General features: G+C 44.6%; 1 protein-coding gene across 2 annotated transcripts in view; it reads left to right on the forward strand.

Annotated features, from left to right (window-relative positions):
- Positions 1-6376, forward strand: part of PIGG (phosphatidylinositol glycan anchor biosynthesis class G) — a 292922-nt gene extending 286546 nt beyond the window's left edge. Inside the window, exons 13-16 of one of the 2 annotated variants that reach the window (XR_009460921.1) lie at positions 4264-4347; positions 4565-4624; positions 5640-5788; positions 5878-6373. Coding sequence is in view for 1 of the 2 variants with exons in the window: in XM_059724553.1 (XP_059580536.1) it covers positions 4264-4347; positions 4565-4624; positions 5640-5667 (172 nt within the window). In the remaining variant the exon portion in view is untranslated. Of the gene's footprint in view, positions 1-4263; positions 4348-4564; positions 4625-5639 lie in introns of both variants that reach the window. The other variant, XM_059724553.1, reaches the window with a different exon arrangement.
- The last annotated feature ends 10224 nt before the right edge of the window (positions 6377-16600 follow it).

Genomic DNA, 16600 nt, shown 5'->3' on the forward strand with positions numbered 1-16600 from the left:
GAATGGATGGGAGAAAATGTGTTTGCTATATGGATGAAAGGAAGAAATTGTTTATTGTAAGGGTGACCAGGATCTGGTATACACTACCCAAACTGGTTGTGCAGTCAGTCCTTGACCTTGGAAGTCTTTGGAGACTGGACAGATGCCTTCCTGTGATCATTTGATCTCAGCACTGGTCAAAGTGCCCTGAGTTAAGGTGCTTTCACCTGGATGATCTTTCAGCCCTTACTGCCTATATGAATCTGCAGGATTCCTAACCCACTATTCATCAAGCAAGTCAGCTGAACTGTGTGAAGTAGCCTTGTTCATACATTGTCCACCATGCATGACAGAGTACCGCCATGGATTTCAGCATCCAGGATGCACATAATGCTCCCAGCCCCTAGTATCTTACTGCGACAGTGTTGTCCCCAAAGGACAGTGAGTTCGTGCCCGGTGCGCTTCTGCCAATAAACACACAGGGGTGAAGGATCCAACTTAATCTTTATTTCTGCGCAGAAAGTGGTGCTTGGCAATTGTTTGCAAAGCAAGCACACCCACCCAAGTGGGCATCAGCCTTATATAGCCTCTTCTAGCCTTACACACTGTACAGTCACTATAGGTTGCCCCTTTTGGTCCATGCGCACTTTGCCCTAGCTACAGACTACCCCCTAGCCAGCTGAACTTGCCTTCGTAATAGTTAATTTGCTGATGCGGCACCTGTTTATTCAGCAAACTCAGCAAATAACCCCCCTTCCAGCTCCCCCCCAAGTAGCCCCCCTTCCAACTTTCCCCGGGACCTTGCTGATACAGCTTTTCCTTCTAGCAAGGCCAGCAATTAAGCAACTAAGCAACAAGTGATCTCCCCCAGCCTAAACAACCTACTCTATGCCCTTGGTTAGATAAAATACTTTTTCAAAACATACAAAGCTGTTCCCAAAGTATAGAAAATGCAGAGGACAAGTTCAGGGGTGCTCATCAAATGTGACACAAAATTAATAGCTATCATGAGGTTCTCCAATTCCATCAAGGAAGTTACTCACGACTTATTAGGGAACTAGTTTGCCCTGTGTTAACCACTGCTTTCCCTCAGTACTTTGACTGGGTCATACAGAGGCCAGGCTCAAGCCTTCTGTCTATGCAAATGCCAGGGATGGGGCAGGCAGGCACTATCATGGTTGGTCCTGTGGTGGGAGGGAAGGGTCAGGCAGGGGTCTCCGGCACTGCTGTCTTAGTCAATGGGTCACAGGGTCTGGGGTAAAAGTTCCTATCCTCAGGCTGAATCCGCAACCCCCCCACACCCATCAGTGGCTGGCACCAGTGAAAAATGTTGCATTGGGGAAAATATGTTAGTGCAACAGTGCTCCTAAGACTTTGCATGAAAAGTTACAGCCTTGATGAACCAGTTCTACCCTCCACCCTCCACTCAGAGATTCCTGTTAGTCCTGCTGTGTCTGAATTACCAAAACCCCTCTCCCCAAAAGCACTGATTCATATGCCGGACTTACTTCCATGATCCTGTGGAACCATCAAGCATGGCTGCCCGCTTTATGAATACTTATTGAATAATGGGTCATTCCCCCCCCCCAACATGTAGGAATGTATACAATGAACTTTACTATAGGGTAGATAGAGTGGCACATCAGCACTGCCCTGGCCCCTTGGTCACAACACCTCAGAAGACTGCTGCACAGCACATACCCACAGGCATGATAAGTTTCACACAGCATTTTATTTGTCATCTCCTTTCCCTTCCCCAGAACTGTGCAAGAGTGAGCACACCCCTCACATGCTGAGGAAGGTGTCAATTCCTGCAGCAATGCCATCCTCAGTATCAGGGCTTAGGGTCATGCAGCACTGTGACAGGTATCCATCCGGCCAGTGGCAGAGATTGCATGGCAGACCAGGCTTTCCCCCTCCACCATCATAGCCAAGTGTTCCAAACCACAAGCTCAGGTGTGCACAGGGCACCAGCAGGATCATCATCAGCAGGACATAGTGGCTAAGGCGACCTTCAGCTTGCATGAAGAGCTCATCGTGCATGGCCTAGGGCACATGCAGCAGTGGCATGCTCTGTGCCCATTGCCATTGTGAGTGGGGGAGGTGCTGTCCAAGAATTGCCTCCTCAGAGAGTGCTCAGGGGAGCTGCTGGCTGCTTGGCAGGACCCTCACAGTTGTCCTGCAGCCCCATGTGACATGACAGCGAGTGCCAACAGCTGTGCAGCAGTGTATCATAGCGGTTTTTCTTCATGAGCAGATGGTGGAGGGAGGAAAATGTTCGGGGTGGCGGCCAGAGTTGCCTGCAGCTGGCCAGCAACCATCACAAGAGTGCCCACAGAGGATATAGGGGGGAGGGGGGTGGGGAATTTGGCTGGTGGCCTGCAGTGGCCTCCTGGCTTCCATTTATGACCAGTTGACTTACCATTTTTACTGTGCACCACTGTGCACGGCCAAGTCGCAATCTGAGGAAAGGCAGGGAACTGCAATAGTTGCCGAACATCGTATCTGAGAAATGTTGCAAAATTTCACAAAGTGTGAAATGTTGCAAAGTTTCACAAAAGGCTTATGTCCCTTGGCTCTCCAGAGACAACATCTTCATGTGGAAAAGAGTACAGTTCTGGGTACAGAACACCTCAAGGTTATACACACATGCTGCATATAGAAATTATGTTTAACTAAGAGAATATATAGAAGAAAAAGTGTCTAGGTCCACTGCTCTGCCCAAGGATTACCACTTGCTGATGCTTTCAGGCCTGGTTCTTTCCTTATCAAAGAGGGATATTTTGTAGCCACTTTACATTTCAAAGAGTGCAATTATCACCTAGTTAGGGTGATCTCCCTCTCTGTGTTCTCCTGGTGCAGCAAGAGGAGCAGCTGCTGAGAAGGGCTTATTAATACTTGCCCCCCCGGTCTTCCTCCTTCCCCCCTCCAAGCCCACACACTGGATCTGAGGCTAGCTAGCAAATACTTGGCTTTTCTTTCTTCCCTCCCCTTCATACACACATCCAGATGCAGGCATTTTTGCTCCTTCCCAATAAAGGAGAGAGACAGGGGAAAATGTAGCTTTATTCCACCTGAGAACTTACTAAGAAACACACACATAAGTAATGGAAGCCAAGAAATTACTGAAATAAGAGGCAGTAGAAACAGATAGGAATCCAACTCCCATCAATTGGCTTTCTTTTCTAAGAAATCCACAGAAGTAACCTGCGGTGGAATTGATTACTTGGCTTTCTTTCCCGCCCATGCATCCTCCCTCTGACCCACACCTTGCTCCCTGAACCACTGACTTGCTGACATTGGGGCGCCCCTTTGTTGATGGGAATGTGGGTGGGGGAAAAGGCTCAGCTGTAATACTCTTGGCTACCTCCTAGACAGAGGCAAGCTGAGTGGAGCTACTGTGCCCTTTCTGGGAAAGGAGGGAGGGGGGTGGCGTTTACGAGCGGTGGGCTTGTTCATGCACTGAAGGACATGGTCCTTAATCAATGTGCATGTCTCCTGCAGATCCTCACAGCACTGCATGGCCAGGTCAAGAAACTGGGCTGTGCGGTCTAGGAGCTGCTTCATGAATTCTATGGTGTTGTCCACACTTCAATTTTCCCAGTCATCATCCACCCTGAGCACCTCCTGGATTTTGTCCCACCAGTCATCCATGGCGGCCACTTGGGTTTGTGCTGCTTTTACCAATGCCTCCATCATGCTGTTTCTGGAGCATCGCTGCCTGTGGCAGTATTCCCATATGCATTCCGCTCCAGTTGGAGCTGGGGTTTGAGGCTCAGATGCATGTCCCCAGCTGGCATTGGGCATGGTAGCTATTAACCAGGAATAGTAAAACAAAGTGTTCATGCTGTAGTGAAATATCTGTTCCCCAAACATTAAAAAGGACTCTGAGAGTTTAGCTACACCCACAAAATAAATCACAGTCTCTCATTTTAATATGAACTGATTAATTTCCTTTATTTCTTGACTGCCACAACTTTGATGGAATAAGGTAGGGAAATAAACACAGTCCTGAGAGACAAAGAAGATATAGTGTCTGCGGTTCAGCAAAATAGCTCTTCTGCACAGTTATTATGTCTCTCTTAGACAACCAACATCTTGGATATACTTAGTTCCCTCTCTCTTTGGTAACTCTCACTTTCTTGGTTCCTTGCCCCGTTCTTCTCTGCACAGGTCCCAAGCAAATGGTAATTCTCTGCTACCTTGTATTTTTTACTGCTATCTAAATGTGGGGTTCACTTCCCTTGGTTAATCCTCATCCACTCTTGTTTCTTTCTCTTTTAGGTCCCTGGGAAGGTATCAGATGTTCCCAGGTATCAAACTCACCAACTCAGAGGTCTTCAAAGTCACCTCACTTTGGCTTCCCAGGTAAGGCTCTCTCCAGGACTTTTCTTCCATTCCCTTCTATCTTCTGTCTGTTGTCTCTCTCTTATAGTCTCTCCGTACTTCTTAGTTTCTTTCTTCTTCCTTCAGGAACTGATTCCAGTCTCCATTCACCTTGAAATCTTTCTGGCTGTCTCTCACAGTCAGCACTCTCTCTTTGCTGTCTCCACTCATGCAGCTCTTTGTTTTTGTTTTCATTCAGGTCCCGCTTTTCTCCATCTGGGTATCTCTGCCCCTTTCTCTTCTTGGGCTCATTGCCCAGGTAAGTTCTGTTTCCTGTTGCTCCCCCAGAGTTCTTTGATGGGGCAGACTTGTTGCCCTGTCACAAGGACAATGACCCACCTCCCACACTACATCCCCAACCCCCCAGCACATTCAACCCAATGGCGCCGAAATAGTGCCTGCCAGGGTGGTGATAATGGATATAATGTACATTCCCCAATACTTACAAGTACCTGATTGCATGTCCTCTTGCATCTCAGGAACAGAAATGGATCTTTGGGTCTCTGGAGGTACCTCTGATGTGGTAACTGCATCCAAAGCAGTGTCCTCCTTCCGCTCCTCCTTTTTATCTGTGCTCACCAGTAAAATTGGAGGGGAGGCTGGGATCATGATCAGGTTCACCTCCTCTTGGCCATCTCTATCATCCAACAGCAATCAGCAGTCACCCCACTGCTCTGACATGCTCATGGTTTCCGTCTTAGGACACTCTGAGTCTCGTTCATTAGGTGATAACACTAGTCCCAAATGACAGGAGACAGGAATCCTTGCCAGCATCCTTGGAAAGAATGATGGATGGCTGATTGTAGGAAGGAGCAATTGTGTGCACTGCCCCAGAATAAGAGTTCTCAAACTTGGCCCAATGATGTGCACATTTCAGGGCCTTGATTTTGCTCTGGCACTGTGTCCAGTCCTGATTGTGTACTCATGCTTTCTTTTCTTTTGCTATTGCGGTATACACTGGCTCATTGATCCTACTTTCCAGCCACAAAATGATCTTTTCCTCTAAACAAATGTCAATCAAATCTTTCAGTTCTTCCCAGCCAGCTTCTTATGTATCTTTTAAAGGAAAGGCATCCATTTATTATACCTTGTTATGCCATGAATACCTGGCATATCTGGGCAGGTATTCATGGCATAACAGCACAGTTGCTGCAGGGGTCCCCATGGAAACCGTCCCAAAACCCAACTGTTGGGGTTGCTGGTAAATGTAATCCTGAAACACAGAAAAGAAAATGTCAAATGGACACGGCTTTTACTTCCTGCCCCCCATGTAGGCTGTCATGTACTACCCTGTGGTCTTGATGGTGCACACACTGCCGCCACCATCACCAGCACCACAGGTGGTGTACATCCTCTCCCCACCCCATTTGTGATCACCACCAGCGTTGTGGAGGAGAATGAGGAGTGAGACACCAGCAAAATGGTAAGTTTGCAGCTGAGGGAGTGTGGCAATTTTTCTTAGTACTTTAATACTTAGAGGTAACTTTTGTATTTCTTATAATTGCATTCCAGAAGCACAAGCAGGACTAAGAAGGGCAGACATTGCGTGCCAGACCTGCCCCCTGGGATACAATGCATCCTGAGCAATATACAGATAATGTCAGAAATGTCCCACCATGTATCCTGTAGGGGGGAGGTGAGTAACGTGCTTTTTGGGGACTATGGGCCAAAACCAAACTTCTTCTTTCTTCCCCTGCAGAAGACTGAGAAGATCAGACAGAGAAAAAGAAGGCAGTGAAGAATAAGAAAAGAAGACATAGAAGAACAGAAGAAATAAATTGGTAAACAATAGGAAACAGTAATAAGGATAGATAGATAGATAGATAGATAGATAGATAGATAGATAGATAGATAGATAATGTAAAAAGAAGAAAAAGAAATAAATAGATAAGAGTAGATAGTAGAGTATAGAGTAGTATTTATAAATAGTATACATATTTTAAATATATATAAATAGTATAAATATTGTATATAAGAGAAATGCTTTATAATATTTTCTAATATGTTTCTACTGGTAGTAAGATATTTTTCATATTTCTTTTTTGTAATATTTTAAAATGTTTAACAATATTTATAATGTTTGTATCCTTATTTTATAATGTTTTAATGTTTTTAATTTTTTATAATCTTTTAATATTTTAATAATGTTTGTATAATGTCTTATCATGTTTTACAATGTTTATAATTTTTAATAAGGTTTTTTAGAATTATTGTACTTTTCCTTACATTTCTTATTTATTTATGCCTATATTTATTTACTTCTTCTTATATATTTCATTATTTATTTACATCTACTTTTATTTTTTTAAATATATTTATGTACATAGATTTTTATATTTATATTTCATATAATCATTTATATTTGGATTTCATTTCTTTTATAAGTATTTATATTTTATTTTTATTCATACATTTTATTTAGTCATATACATACTTTCTTCAAATTTTACTTTTTGTTGATTTGTTTACCTATCTACTACCATTTACCTATTTAATATTAATATACTATTTGGGGTGAGTAGTTTTGGGTGAGTATAACAAAATAAAGATTTACAATAAGATCTTGGTGTGTTTTCTCTCATAGGTGGGATGGTGTGGGAGTTCACATGGTTTGGGGGTGTGGGAGGGGGTGCACATAGCTTGGTATGGGGATCTCTGCTGACCATGGGCTGACTGCTCAGGGGGTGCAAGTGGCAAGGCGCCTATTTGGGCAGGATGGGGAAGCTGTGTGGTGGGGGCAAAGGGTGATGAACATAGCAGGATGCAGGGGGGTGCATAGTGTGGGGATAGGGGATGTGTGGTCTGGGGGTGCAGTAGGGTTGTGTGGATAAATGGCTGGTGCTGGGGCTAGTGCTGGGTCATGGGGCTGAGGCAACACCTATAGGCATGAGTAGGGGTAGAGCACACCTGGAGGGTCCCCAGAAGTGGTCCAGGGATTACTGGTTTGATGGCGCCCTCTGCCATAATTGAGTAGCTAAAACAGGAGTGGGGTGAATTGGTAAACAGTTCCCCCTGCTGGAATTTACTGGGAATTGTGCACCAAGCTTAATTCTTTTTAAAGGCTATTATGTGTAAACAGTGATGAAACATTCTAAAATAAACAATTAAAAATTTTATAAACCTATTTAATTTAATAAGGATTAAACCCTGTTATGTGTACAAGTGCCCATAAAGAGAAAGCACAATTATAAAGAGAGCATTATTTTCATTCCTATTGGAATGGCAATAAAAAGAATATTGAAACAGTTATTCTCTAGATCAGTGGTTTTCAGGCTTCCTGAAGTCATGGAACCCTTTCATATCACTTCTTTTGCCATGGAACCCCAACCCCTACACTGCCCTCTGGATTGCTCTGCCATCACTCCCAGTCTCTTTGCAGAACACCTGGTGACATGTCACAGAACTCCAGGGTTCCAAAGAACACAGTTTGAAAACAGTTGCTCTAGATTCACCCAGAACACACTGAAACTGACATATTCCCTATCGATTAGAAGAACTTCAACAAGTGGAAGGGAGAGTACCCCTCTACTTTCTACCCCAGCTGCTGCCTCTTTTGCCAAAGTGAAATTGCTGTGTCAAGCTGGTTGGAATCTTTTCACCCAAATATTTTTTCACTGAAAAACCAGAAAACCAAAAAGTTACTTTTTTTTTTTTTTTAATGAATAGCTTGTCCCAAGCATGGCAGGGGAGAGAGGAGAGTGAGAAATACAGATTTTTCCCAAAAGAGTGACAATGGCTCCTTGCAGATTTTTTTTTAAGTGCTTTACCGGAAGTAGCAGTGGGAAGCAGCAGTGCATTACTTTAACTTGTCTCTGCAGCATCTGTATAGATCTTGAGCTTCAGAGGTGCTTTTTGGCCCTTTTAGCTAAAGCTGATTCAATCAGCTATTAGATAAAAGCACCAAAAAAGTCCCACTAAAGCACCTGATCTATACAGACATAGGAGGGCAAGCCAGGTCCAATGAAGGCACTGCCTCTTCTGGGCATGTGCAGAGCTTGGTGCAGGAATGTGCCAAATTAAATGTAAAGTGCCATTTTGTTTTGTTTTTTTAAGATCTGCAAGCAGCTTAAGAGCTTTCTGTTGCTCTAAGCAGTCCCCTGACACACATTAATTAAATGGCACAATGGGAAGATGAAAGACAGCAAGTTGAAAGCTGGTTGCCCACAGCCTAGATGAACCAGAGCAGTTATGGGACTGGGAACCAACAGTCTGTTGATTGTTGGTCCCAGACCTGGGAAAGGTACATGTTTGGCATGATAAAAACCAGTCACAAACAAATATTCTTTTATGGAATATTTTTGTGGCTGTTTTCCCATTTTGTCAAGCCATTAATTATTATTGTCAGCATACATATATTGCTTAGATATTTTGTGCAGCAAGTCTGAGGTATATGTGTTGAACAGTATTGTTCCACTGATCCTAGGGGGACTCCATTCTTCATAGTTTGTACTCTGCTTTTTTTTCTCCTTGGCACATACTGGCTTCTATAGCCTCTAGGTACACCAAGTTTGGGTATTTCAATTAGGCAGCACTGTAGCCTTGATCAATGTTGGTTTATGATGGACTCACTAACTGGTTTGTTCTCTTGTTGGGCATCCTTTGGTATTTCTGCCAATCCACCTTTTGAAAATTCCATGTTGGAGCTGGGCCGGATGGTGTGGGCTGGAGAATCATATTATCAATACTGATGCATGAGGGTCTGTGCTGAGATGATTGAAACTTGTCAAGTACTTTTCTTACCAGTACTTTACCCATGTTTCCCTTCCACCAGGGAAGGTCTGCGGCTCATTCAGATCATATATGAGGGTTACATCATTCAGGTTTGCCCAGAGACAAAGATTGTCTCTGTTGGTACTGTTATTGGGAGGGTTACCATATTTTCAGTTCCAAAAAAGAGGACACCTGTTGTGCAGTGGGGGAGGGGGGAGATGACTGTGGGAGGCAGTGATATGCCGGCACCCTGCCCTCATCCATTCTTTGCCCCTCACTCCCAAGCCATAGCCCCCCCAGCCCTGCTTCTGCCCCTCACTCCCAACCCACAGACCCCAGTCCTGCCAGTGCCCCTCACTCACAAACTGCAGTACACTGCCCCCCTGGGCCATGCTGGTGCCCCTCACTCCCAACTTGCAGCCTCCCATCCCTGATGTGCCCTTCACTTCTGACCCACAGCCCTCCCATCCCTGCTGGTACCCCTCACTCTCAATTTGCAGCTCCCTGGCTCCCCCGCAGCCCTCCTAGAGGGGCCCCAGCTGCCCCTGTCCCTATGGAGCCAGACAGCAGTGGCTTGGAGTGAGTCTGGCCCTGGTGCAGGCTGGAGAGAGGAGGAGGGGAGGCTTGTTGCACCCCATACCCTGAGATGGGGCTGCAACACTGTGCCAGGAGGCCTGGCCTGGCCAAAATCCTCATCCCTTGGGCAGTGTCTCCGGGCCACTCCACCCCTGCGAGCACAGGTACCAGCCCCTGTGCTGATGGCCCAGCCACTGAGTTCCCTGCTGCCCTCAAAAGGCCACCTCGCCCCCTTCCCCTGCTGGAGGGGCAGGCATCCTGCCATGTCCCCACTACCCTGCCACAGCCCCAGCCCCAGCCTCAGCTCCAGCCCCCCAACCCAGAGTTTGCAGCTCCTGGGTTGCATGCAGACATGTGTTGCTCCCTGCCTACAATTGCCCCGCCCCCTGCTCACAGCAGTGGAGCAAAGCAAAAACCTGGACATCTGGTCAGATTTGAAAATCCCTCCTGGACAGAGATTGGAGGATTTAAAAAGAGGACATGTCTGGAAAAACCTGGACATATGGTAACTCTAGTTATCAGAGCATCCCCAGTCTTGATGTTGACGATTGAAGTCACCTGCATATAATGTAATCTATTCATAAACAGGCAGAGATGTGATTGACAACATGGCAGAGGGTGGCTTACATATGCTGCTGATGATTATGTCATTGACCTGGACAGTGTTCCATTCTAATTCACTCTGAGAGGAGTTATGTCCCTTGATAGTATATGGTAGGTCATTTCTGATGAACGTAGCAAGGCTATGGATTCTGCTGGCTACAGAGTCTGCAAGGCTGTAGCCTGAAAGCTTCATCTTTCATAGCAGCTCTATATGTGTTTCTTGTAGGACTGCATGGGTTTTCATTTCCCTGGTGATGCATTCCAATACTGATTGCTTGAGCAAAGTGTAGCCCTCACTTTAAATTGAAGAACAGTCAAGCTTTCTCCTCATAGATAGGAGAGGTTGCTCTGTGTCATCCTGTCTCAAAATTGGAAAATCAAAATTCCATTTGTCATGGTAGTGACTTTTAGTTTCACTTTACAGCTACTCACAGGAGGCTTCACAAGAAGATAGTAGCCCAAAGAATAGACACGACAGAACTGGAAAAGACCCTGAGTACTGATATGGAATGCATTGCTGACCACTTCCATAAGTAGCACTTAAAGTTGAGCATCAATAAATTAGTATCATCACTCTTCCATCTGGACAGTCATCATGCCAAGAGCACACTGAATATCAGAGTAAGCCACTATATCCTTTCCCATAAGCATACTCCAATCTACCTAGGAGTCACATTAAACCATTACCTTACCTATCTATAAACATCACATTCATAAGGTCAGGAGTAAAGTCTCTGCATGGGAGCTACCTTAAGATGTTTAGCCAGGATGACATGGGGTGTCAGTTTTAAAGTGTTCAGAGCCACCACACTTGCAATGGTATATTATGCCCCAGCAGAATATTGTGCTCCTGCATGGTCAAGAAGTTGTCACACTAAAAAGCTATACTTAGTGCACTGTACTTAGTGCACTGAGACTCATAACAAGCTGCACAATTTATACACATACATATGTACTTCCTGTACTCTCAGGCATTAGACCAAGTGATATAAGAAGAAAGATCCTAACATCATTGTTGGCAATAGAGGCAAGAGATGATGAAAATCACCTGTTCCATCAACTGTTAACTGAAGGCCCAAACATATGGAGGTTTAAGAGGCTTAAAAGTCATAAAATGTTTGTACACAAAGCCAGCAAACTCCGGGAAGAGATTGGGGATCACAAACCAAATGTATGGGCAGTAACAGACTGGACCAACTGCTGGGAAAGGTCAGGCATATTCCTACAGCATTTTATACCAACACCAAACAAAGTGCACATTGGGCATGAACTTATCAGAGAAGCATAGGTCAAGCTGAACAGGCTGAGATCTGTATACAGATGCTTCAAACCAACACTTAACACTTTTTGAACAGACCCCTGTGTGAATGCAGTGTCCAACAAACAGCACAACACTTAATTGAAAGCTGCAATCTTTACAAATGCCCAGGTGGAGTCAATCGAATCTGCACATTGAACAATAATACCAGACAGTGACTCATAGATTTGGAAGTCCATATCTGATGCCATACAGAAGAAGAAGACTATTTATGGTGAAATTATGGTATCTACTTCCCATGGATTGCAACCTTGACATGATGGAGAGGCTTGTATGGTACCAATGACCGTGAAAGCGATGATATCTGGAGTTTTGTGCTCCTGGTCGGGTCATGTATGGTGGCAAGGTCTAGAGTGAGGTTTCTAGACTAACAGTGATCCAAAAATAAAAGTCCTTAATGGCAGAGCAGGTGGTTGAAGCAAGGCTACTTCACAATGGCATCGAAGGTGGAAGAAGGCTGCAATGCAATAGAAACCTTTAGTCATTTAAGTTTTCCTTGCCATCAAATTAAGGTTTTCTTCCTGCAAAGTATTATGTAGCTGCTGATGTGCAACAGCATTCCCATGTGTGATAGGGGCAATGTCCTGATAGACTTACCCTGAAGCGATGAGCTGCTGAGCCAGTGGGATGCGGAGAAAAACCGGAAGTCTGGCAAAAGCAAAACTGCAGTGGAAAAAAACACCACGGCAATGAAATAAGAAAAAAAAAAAAAAAAGAAAAAATACAACAGGTCCAGGAAGAGCCAGGACTGGCTCCCGCCCCAGCATGGACCCATTTTATGGCAGTGTGCTGGCACCAATTTGCCACCCAGCCCCTCCGGGCAGAGTTAAAAGCTCCTCTGGGAGTGGAGTCGAGAGGACCAGAAGTGAGGCTTCTGGTGGGGCCATGAGAGCCCCAGGAGAGAGGAAGCTCCAGAGAGGAGCATTAGCGGCTGCCCCAGGAGGGGGCATATGAAGAAAGGAAAAGCCCACAAGGGTTAAAATACTTACCTAAAGAAGAGGTGTGGATCCCAGACACTTCCAGACAGGAGTGGACAGCCAGGGACCCTGCAAAGGGAGCAGAATGCTGAGAGTCCGGATCAAGATAAATATATGATGGAGAAACAAGGCCATCACCTGTAAACCTGGTGATAGCAGGGACTACTGGCAAGTCTTTGTTACAATGGGGAACTCAGGCTGAAGCGAGGTCCACATCCTATTTTTTTCCTTTAAAATTATAAACCAATACAAGAAAGAACATTGCCGGAGCTCACCTTAGAGGTGAGCAGAAGATAGCATCTTAAGGTTGGTGTAAGGCGGGGTGTAGGGGAGGCGGAACCCTGAATCAGGAAACTGGACTATCCTGATTATGGAAGCCCCAGGGAAGTTGATACATAACAGCTTACTTCCGATAATAAATTATTTTTACATCAAAGATGTGGCAGGATCATTAAAGGAATGTATCACGAGTGAATGGAGGAGCCAGTTTGCAAATGACTGTCCTGAGATGAAACTGTCTACGGGAGTGGAAACATGATCCGTACCCCAGTATAATTTTCACCAGTGTATAATTACTCCTCCCTTTCTAAGATGTAGCTTTGCCCTGGCCTTGACCTACTTATGCTCCACTGCTGCCCCACCAATGAGCTACAGAAGCAGTACCTGCAAAAAATATTACCTGCCCTGTGTCAATGATGAGCTATTACTTTGAGTTGAATTTTCTGTCCTATTCTGCTCCTCTCAGACAGCAGAGTTTAGGCTGCTTTTTAAAAGCCTTTTGGGTATGACAGACCTGTCCAGTTCCTGGTACATGGGTTACATGTAGCCTGTGGGCCTATCACAGAACTGTTACTGGTCACCCACAGGTGTCCCTATTTGCTCCGTATGTATGTAGTTCCCTCCTCTTTGGGGACTTACCTTGCCTTGATGGGAGGAAATATATTAATTTACCACAAATGGGAGGCTACTGGCTCGCATGCAATAATCAATGTCCAATTTGGGATTGTTGTTGCAGGGCTCCACCTCCCTTCATACCCTTTCCATGCCCAACCTGTGATGATCTTAAGATTTTTAGTCCACAGATGATGGGAAAATGCTTCACCCAATTTATACCCCCAGTGGGTTAGTTCCGCCATCAATCTGTTCAATCAATGTTATCAGACACACAGTCTCTTTATTTTCCTTGTTATACAATCCCATGCATTAATATACGTTCTCTTCCCATAATCCTACTAATGGAGAGTGTTAGACCCTGACTCCATGCGGTGCCCAACAACTAGGGAGATGATGATCCAATTGCTCATGGATCCTGTTACTCATTAGCCAGAGCAAGCAGGGAGCAAACACCAGCACACATTGCTTGCAACAGCTTTATTCAGAATGGAGACAGCTTTGGACTAGCTCCCAAAAAACCAACAAACTGGGGAGCCGTAGTGAACAATAGTTCTTTTCATATTTATACACTTTGGTTTATACTCATTAACATTTATTCCACCCTCCCTTCTTTGTTCTACCTATATCTCCTCCTATCTCAAGCTCCACTTCTGTTTATTGTTTGTTTCATTAGCATGGAATTGCCTATGCATTTCATTCATTTACATGTCTTTTTGCTATGAGCGCATATCTAAGACCTTGACTTCACTTTTTTGGTCAATGGGCAGACTTTGAAGGCTTCTTTACAAATCACCATTCACCTTTTCGCATATGTTCATCTCGGATTCTGTTACCAGTTATGTGTTGTTTTTTTACATTCCAGTCTGTTTTTTTAGTCTCATGTTGTACCATCTTCCACATTGCTAAGGCTTCACCTCATTCACAACACACAGACTCACTTGCTGCTTCCTCCAGAAAAATGGTTGACACAATTAAGATGGTTACTTAGCATAAGCACTCACAAGCAAAATCTCATATATAAGAGCTATATATCTTACAACAATAATATATGGTTAGAAAACTACTTGCCTAAGCATATTGCAATGTTACTTTTAATATATCGTTCTGCCTTGTGGTCAGCAGCTTTTGCTGGGCCACAGATTAAAAGCCTTTATTCAGCTGCAAATCCAGTGCTCCCCAAGAACCAAATACAGTTACCTTAACAGAAAGTGTAGAAAGAAGTCCCCCTTCCCTCATTGCTCTATGTAGTATAGTTCAGAGAGGCTTACTCATTATTCCCGCTGTCTGTCTGTCTGCCTGCCTCTCTCTCCATTCTTTTTTTCCCTTCCCAAGCATCAAGTTTCCCAGGACTCACCGTTACTTTCTCAGTGATCTCAGGACTGCCAACTACACTCACCATCAGCTGGCTTAGATCCAGTCCATTAAGCTCTATGTCTCCGCATAGATAACAGCAACTTCTGGGAGTTGCTTCTTTGTCCCATGTCTGGGGAAATTAACGTTTTCACCATTGGTGTTTTATAGGTCTTTCTGGCTCAAGACCGATCACCTCCCCCTTTCCATTGTTTACGGAAGCTCTTTGGGTGGACCCTGCTTTATGACGTCATCTTGCGCACCATACTCCACCCTTTCATTCCAGGTATCTCACATTTCTCTCTATAACGGGTTAGTAATGGCCTTCCAGTTACAGGCCCCTGCAGGCACCTCTCTCCCAGCTGTGCTGAAGAGGAGGACTGGGGAAGGGGCTGCATGCTGCTGCTGCCACCCAGGGGATGGGGGAACTGTGTGCTGCCAGTGCTGCCTGGGGGTGGTGGGTCATGTGCCACTGGTGTAACCCATGCAGTGGGAAGGGAATCCAGGGGGGTTGCCCCCACAGCTTGTGGATCTTGACTGCACCAAGTTGGACAGCTATGCTTTATGTTAAAGCCACCTCTGGATGGTTAAAGCCAGCTCCTCTTAGAAGGGGAAGCATCTCTTTGCTAATGGCAGCATCAAAACATCACACTTTTCCCATGGAATCTTGAGCCTGCAGCCCCCTACCTTTCTCTGGAATGCCACTTTTTTTTGGATAAGTCCCACCTACACAACCTTTGCGTCTCACCAGTGGGATGCACCCCAGTGGTTGAGAAACACTGGTCTAGAGGAAAAAGCAATCAGGGCTCATAGTAGAGATGATATCTTTTATTAGACCAACAAGATTTTTGAAAAAAATTCTTTATTTGCAAGCTTTTTGACACAAACGCCCTTCATACCTGACACATGGAAGATATCGAATTTTAGCCAATTTTTAAAATGAAATCTTCATATTTTCCCAAGCACGAAGCAACTGTGATCATCTGAAACCCAAGACACTGCTCCTGCTTTTGTTTCAAGGTCATTTGCATAATCACAGAACCTTGCAAGAGGTGAGAGACTTCATGCCAGCTATGAACTGACTGCCCAAAGGAGTTTTCCATCTATTGATTCCTCTGTGAAATCCTATGAAATATAATCTTTCATTTCTACCCAGGAGAACTTTTACAATCTTTTCTCCAATGCCTGATGAAGGGTGTTTGTGCCAAAAGCTTGCAATTAAATAGGATTTTTTTTTGCAAAAATCTGGTTGGTCTAATAAAAGATGTAATCTCTACTATGAGTCCTGATTGCTAAAGTCAAAGTACATCCAGTGGTCCCCCTGAATCCACAGAACCAGTCATCTCATCATATAATGCAATCCAGTTGGTCATGCATGACTTGCCTTTAGTGAATGCACAATAAATGTTTCTAATCACCTTATTCTCCTTCAAGTGCTTAGAAATGGAAATTCTATTTGATTATTTTTGAGGACCTGCTCCCAGATTTTTTTCAGGGACTGAAGTGAGGCTGACTGGTCTGTAGTTCCATGGAGCTTCCTTTTTGTCTTTCTTAAAGATGGGCACTATATTTGCCCTTTTCCAACTGTCTAGGACCTCTCCCGATCACCACAAGTTTTCAAAGGTGATTTCCAGTGGCTAGGGTGGCCATCATAGAGGACAGTCTGGTTTTCTGATACTCTGTTCTCTATTGATATGAAACCAGACACCTTTATGTCTTCAAGAGAAAAATAGAGGACATAAAGGTGTCTCTCTCTCTCTCTCTCTCATCATTCTTTTTTTTCCCTTCCCAGCCATCAAGTTTCCCA

Source organism: Alligator mississippiensis, chromosome 3 (genome assembly GCF_030867095.1).
Source record: "Alligator mississippiensis isolate rAllMis1 chromosome 3, rAllMis1, whole genome shotgun sequence".
Lineage (NCBI taxonomy): Eukaryota > Metazoa > Chordata > Crocodylia > Alligatoridae > Alligator > Alligator mississippiensis.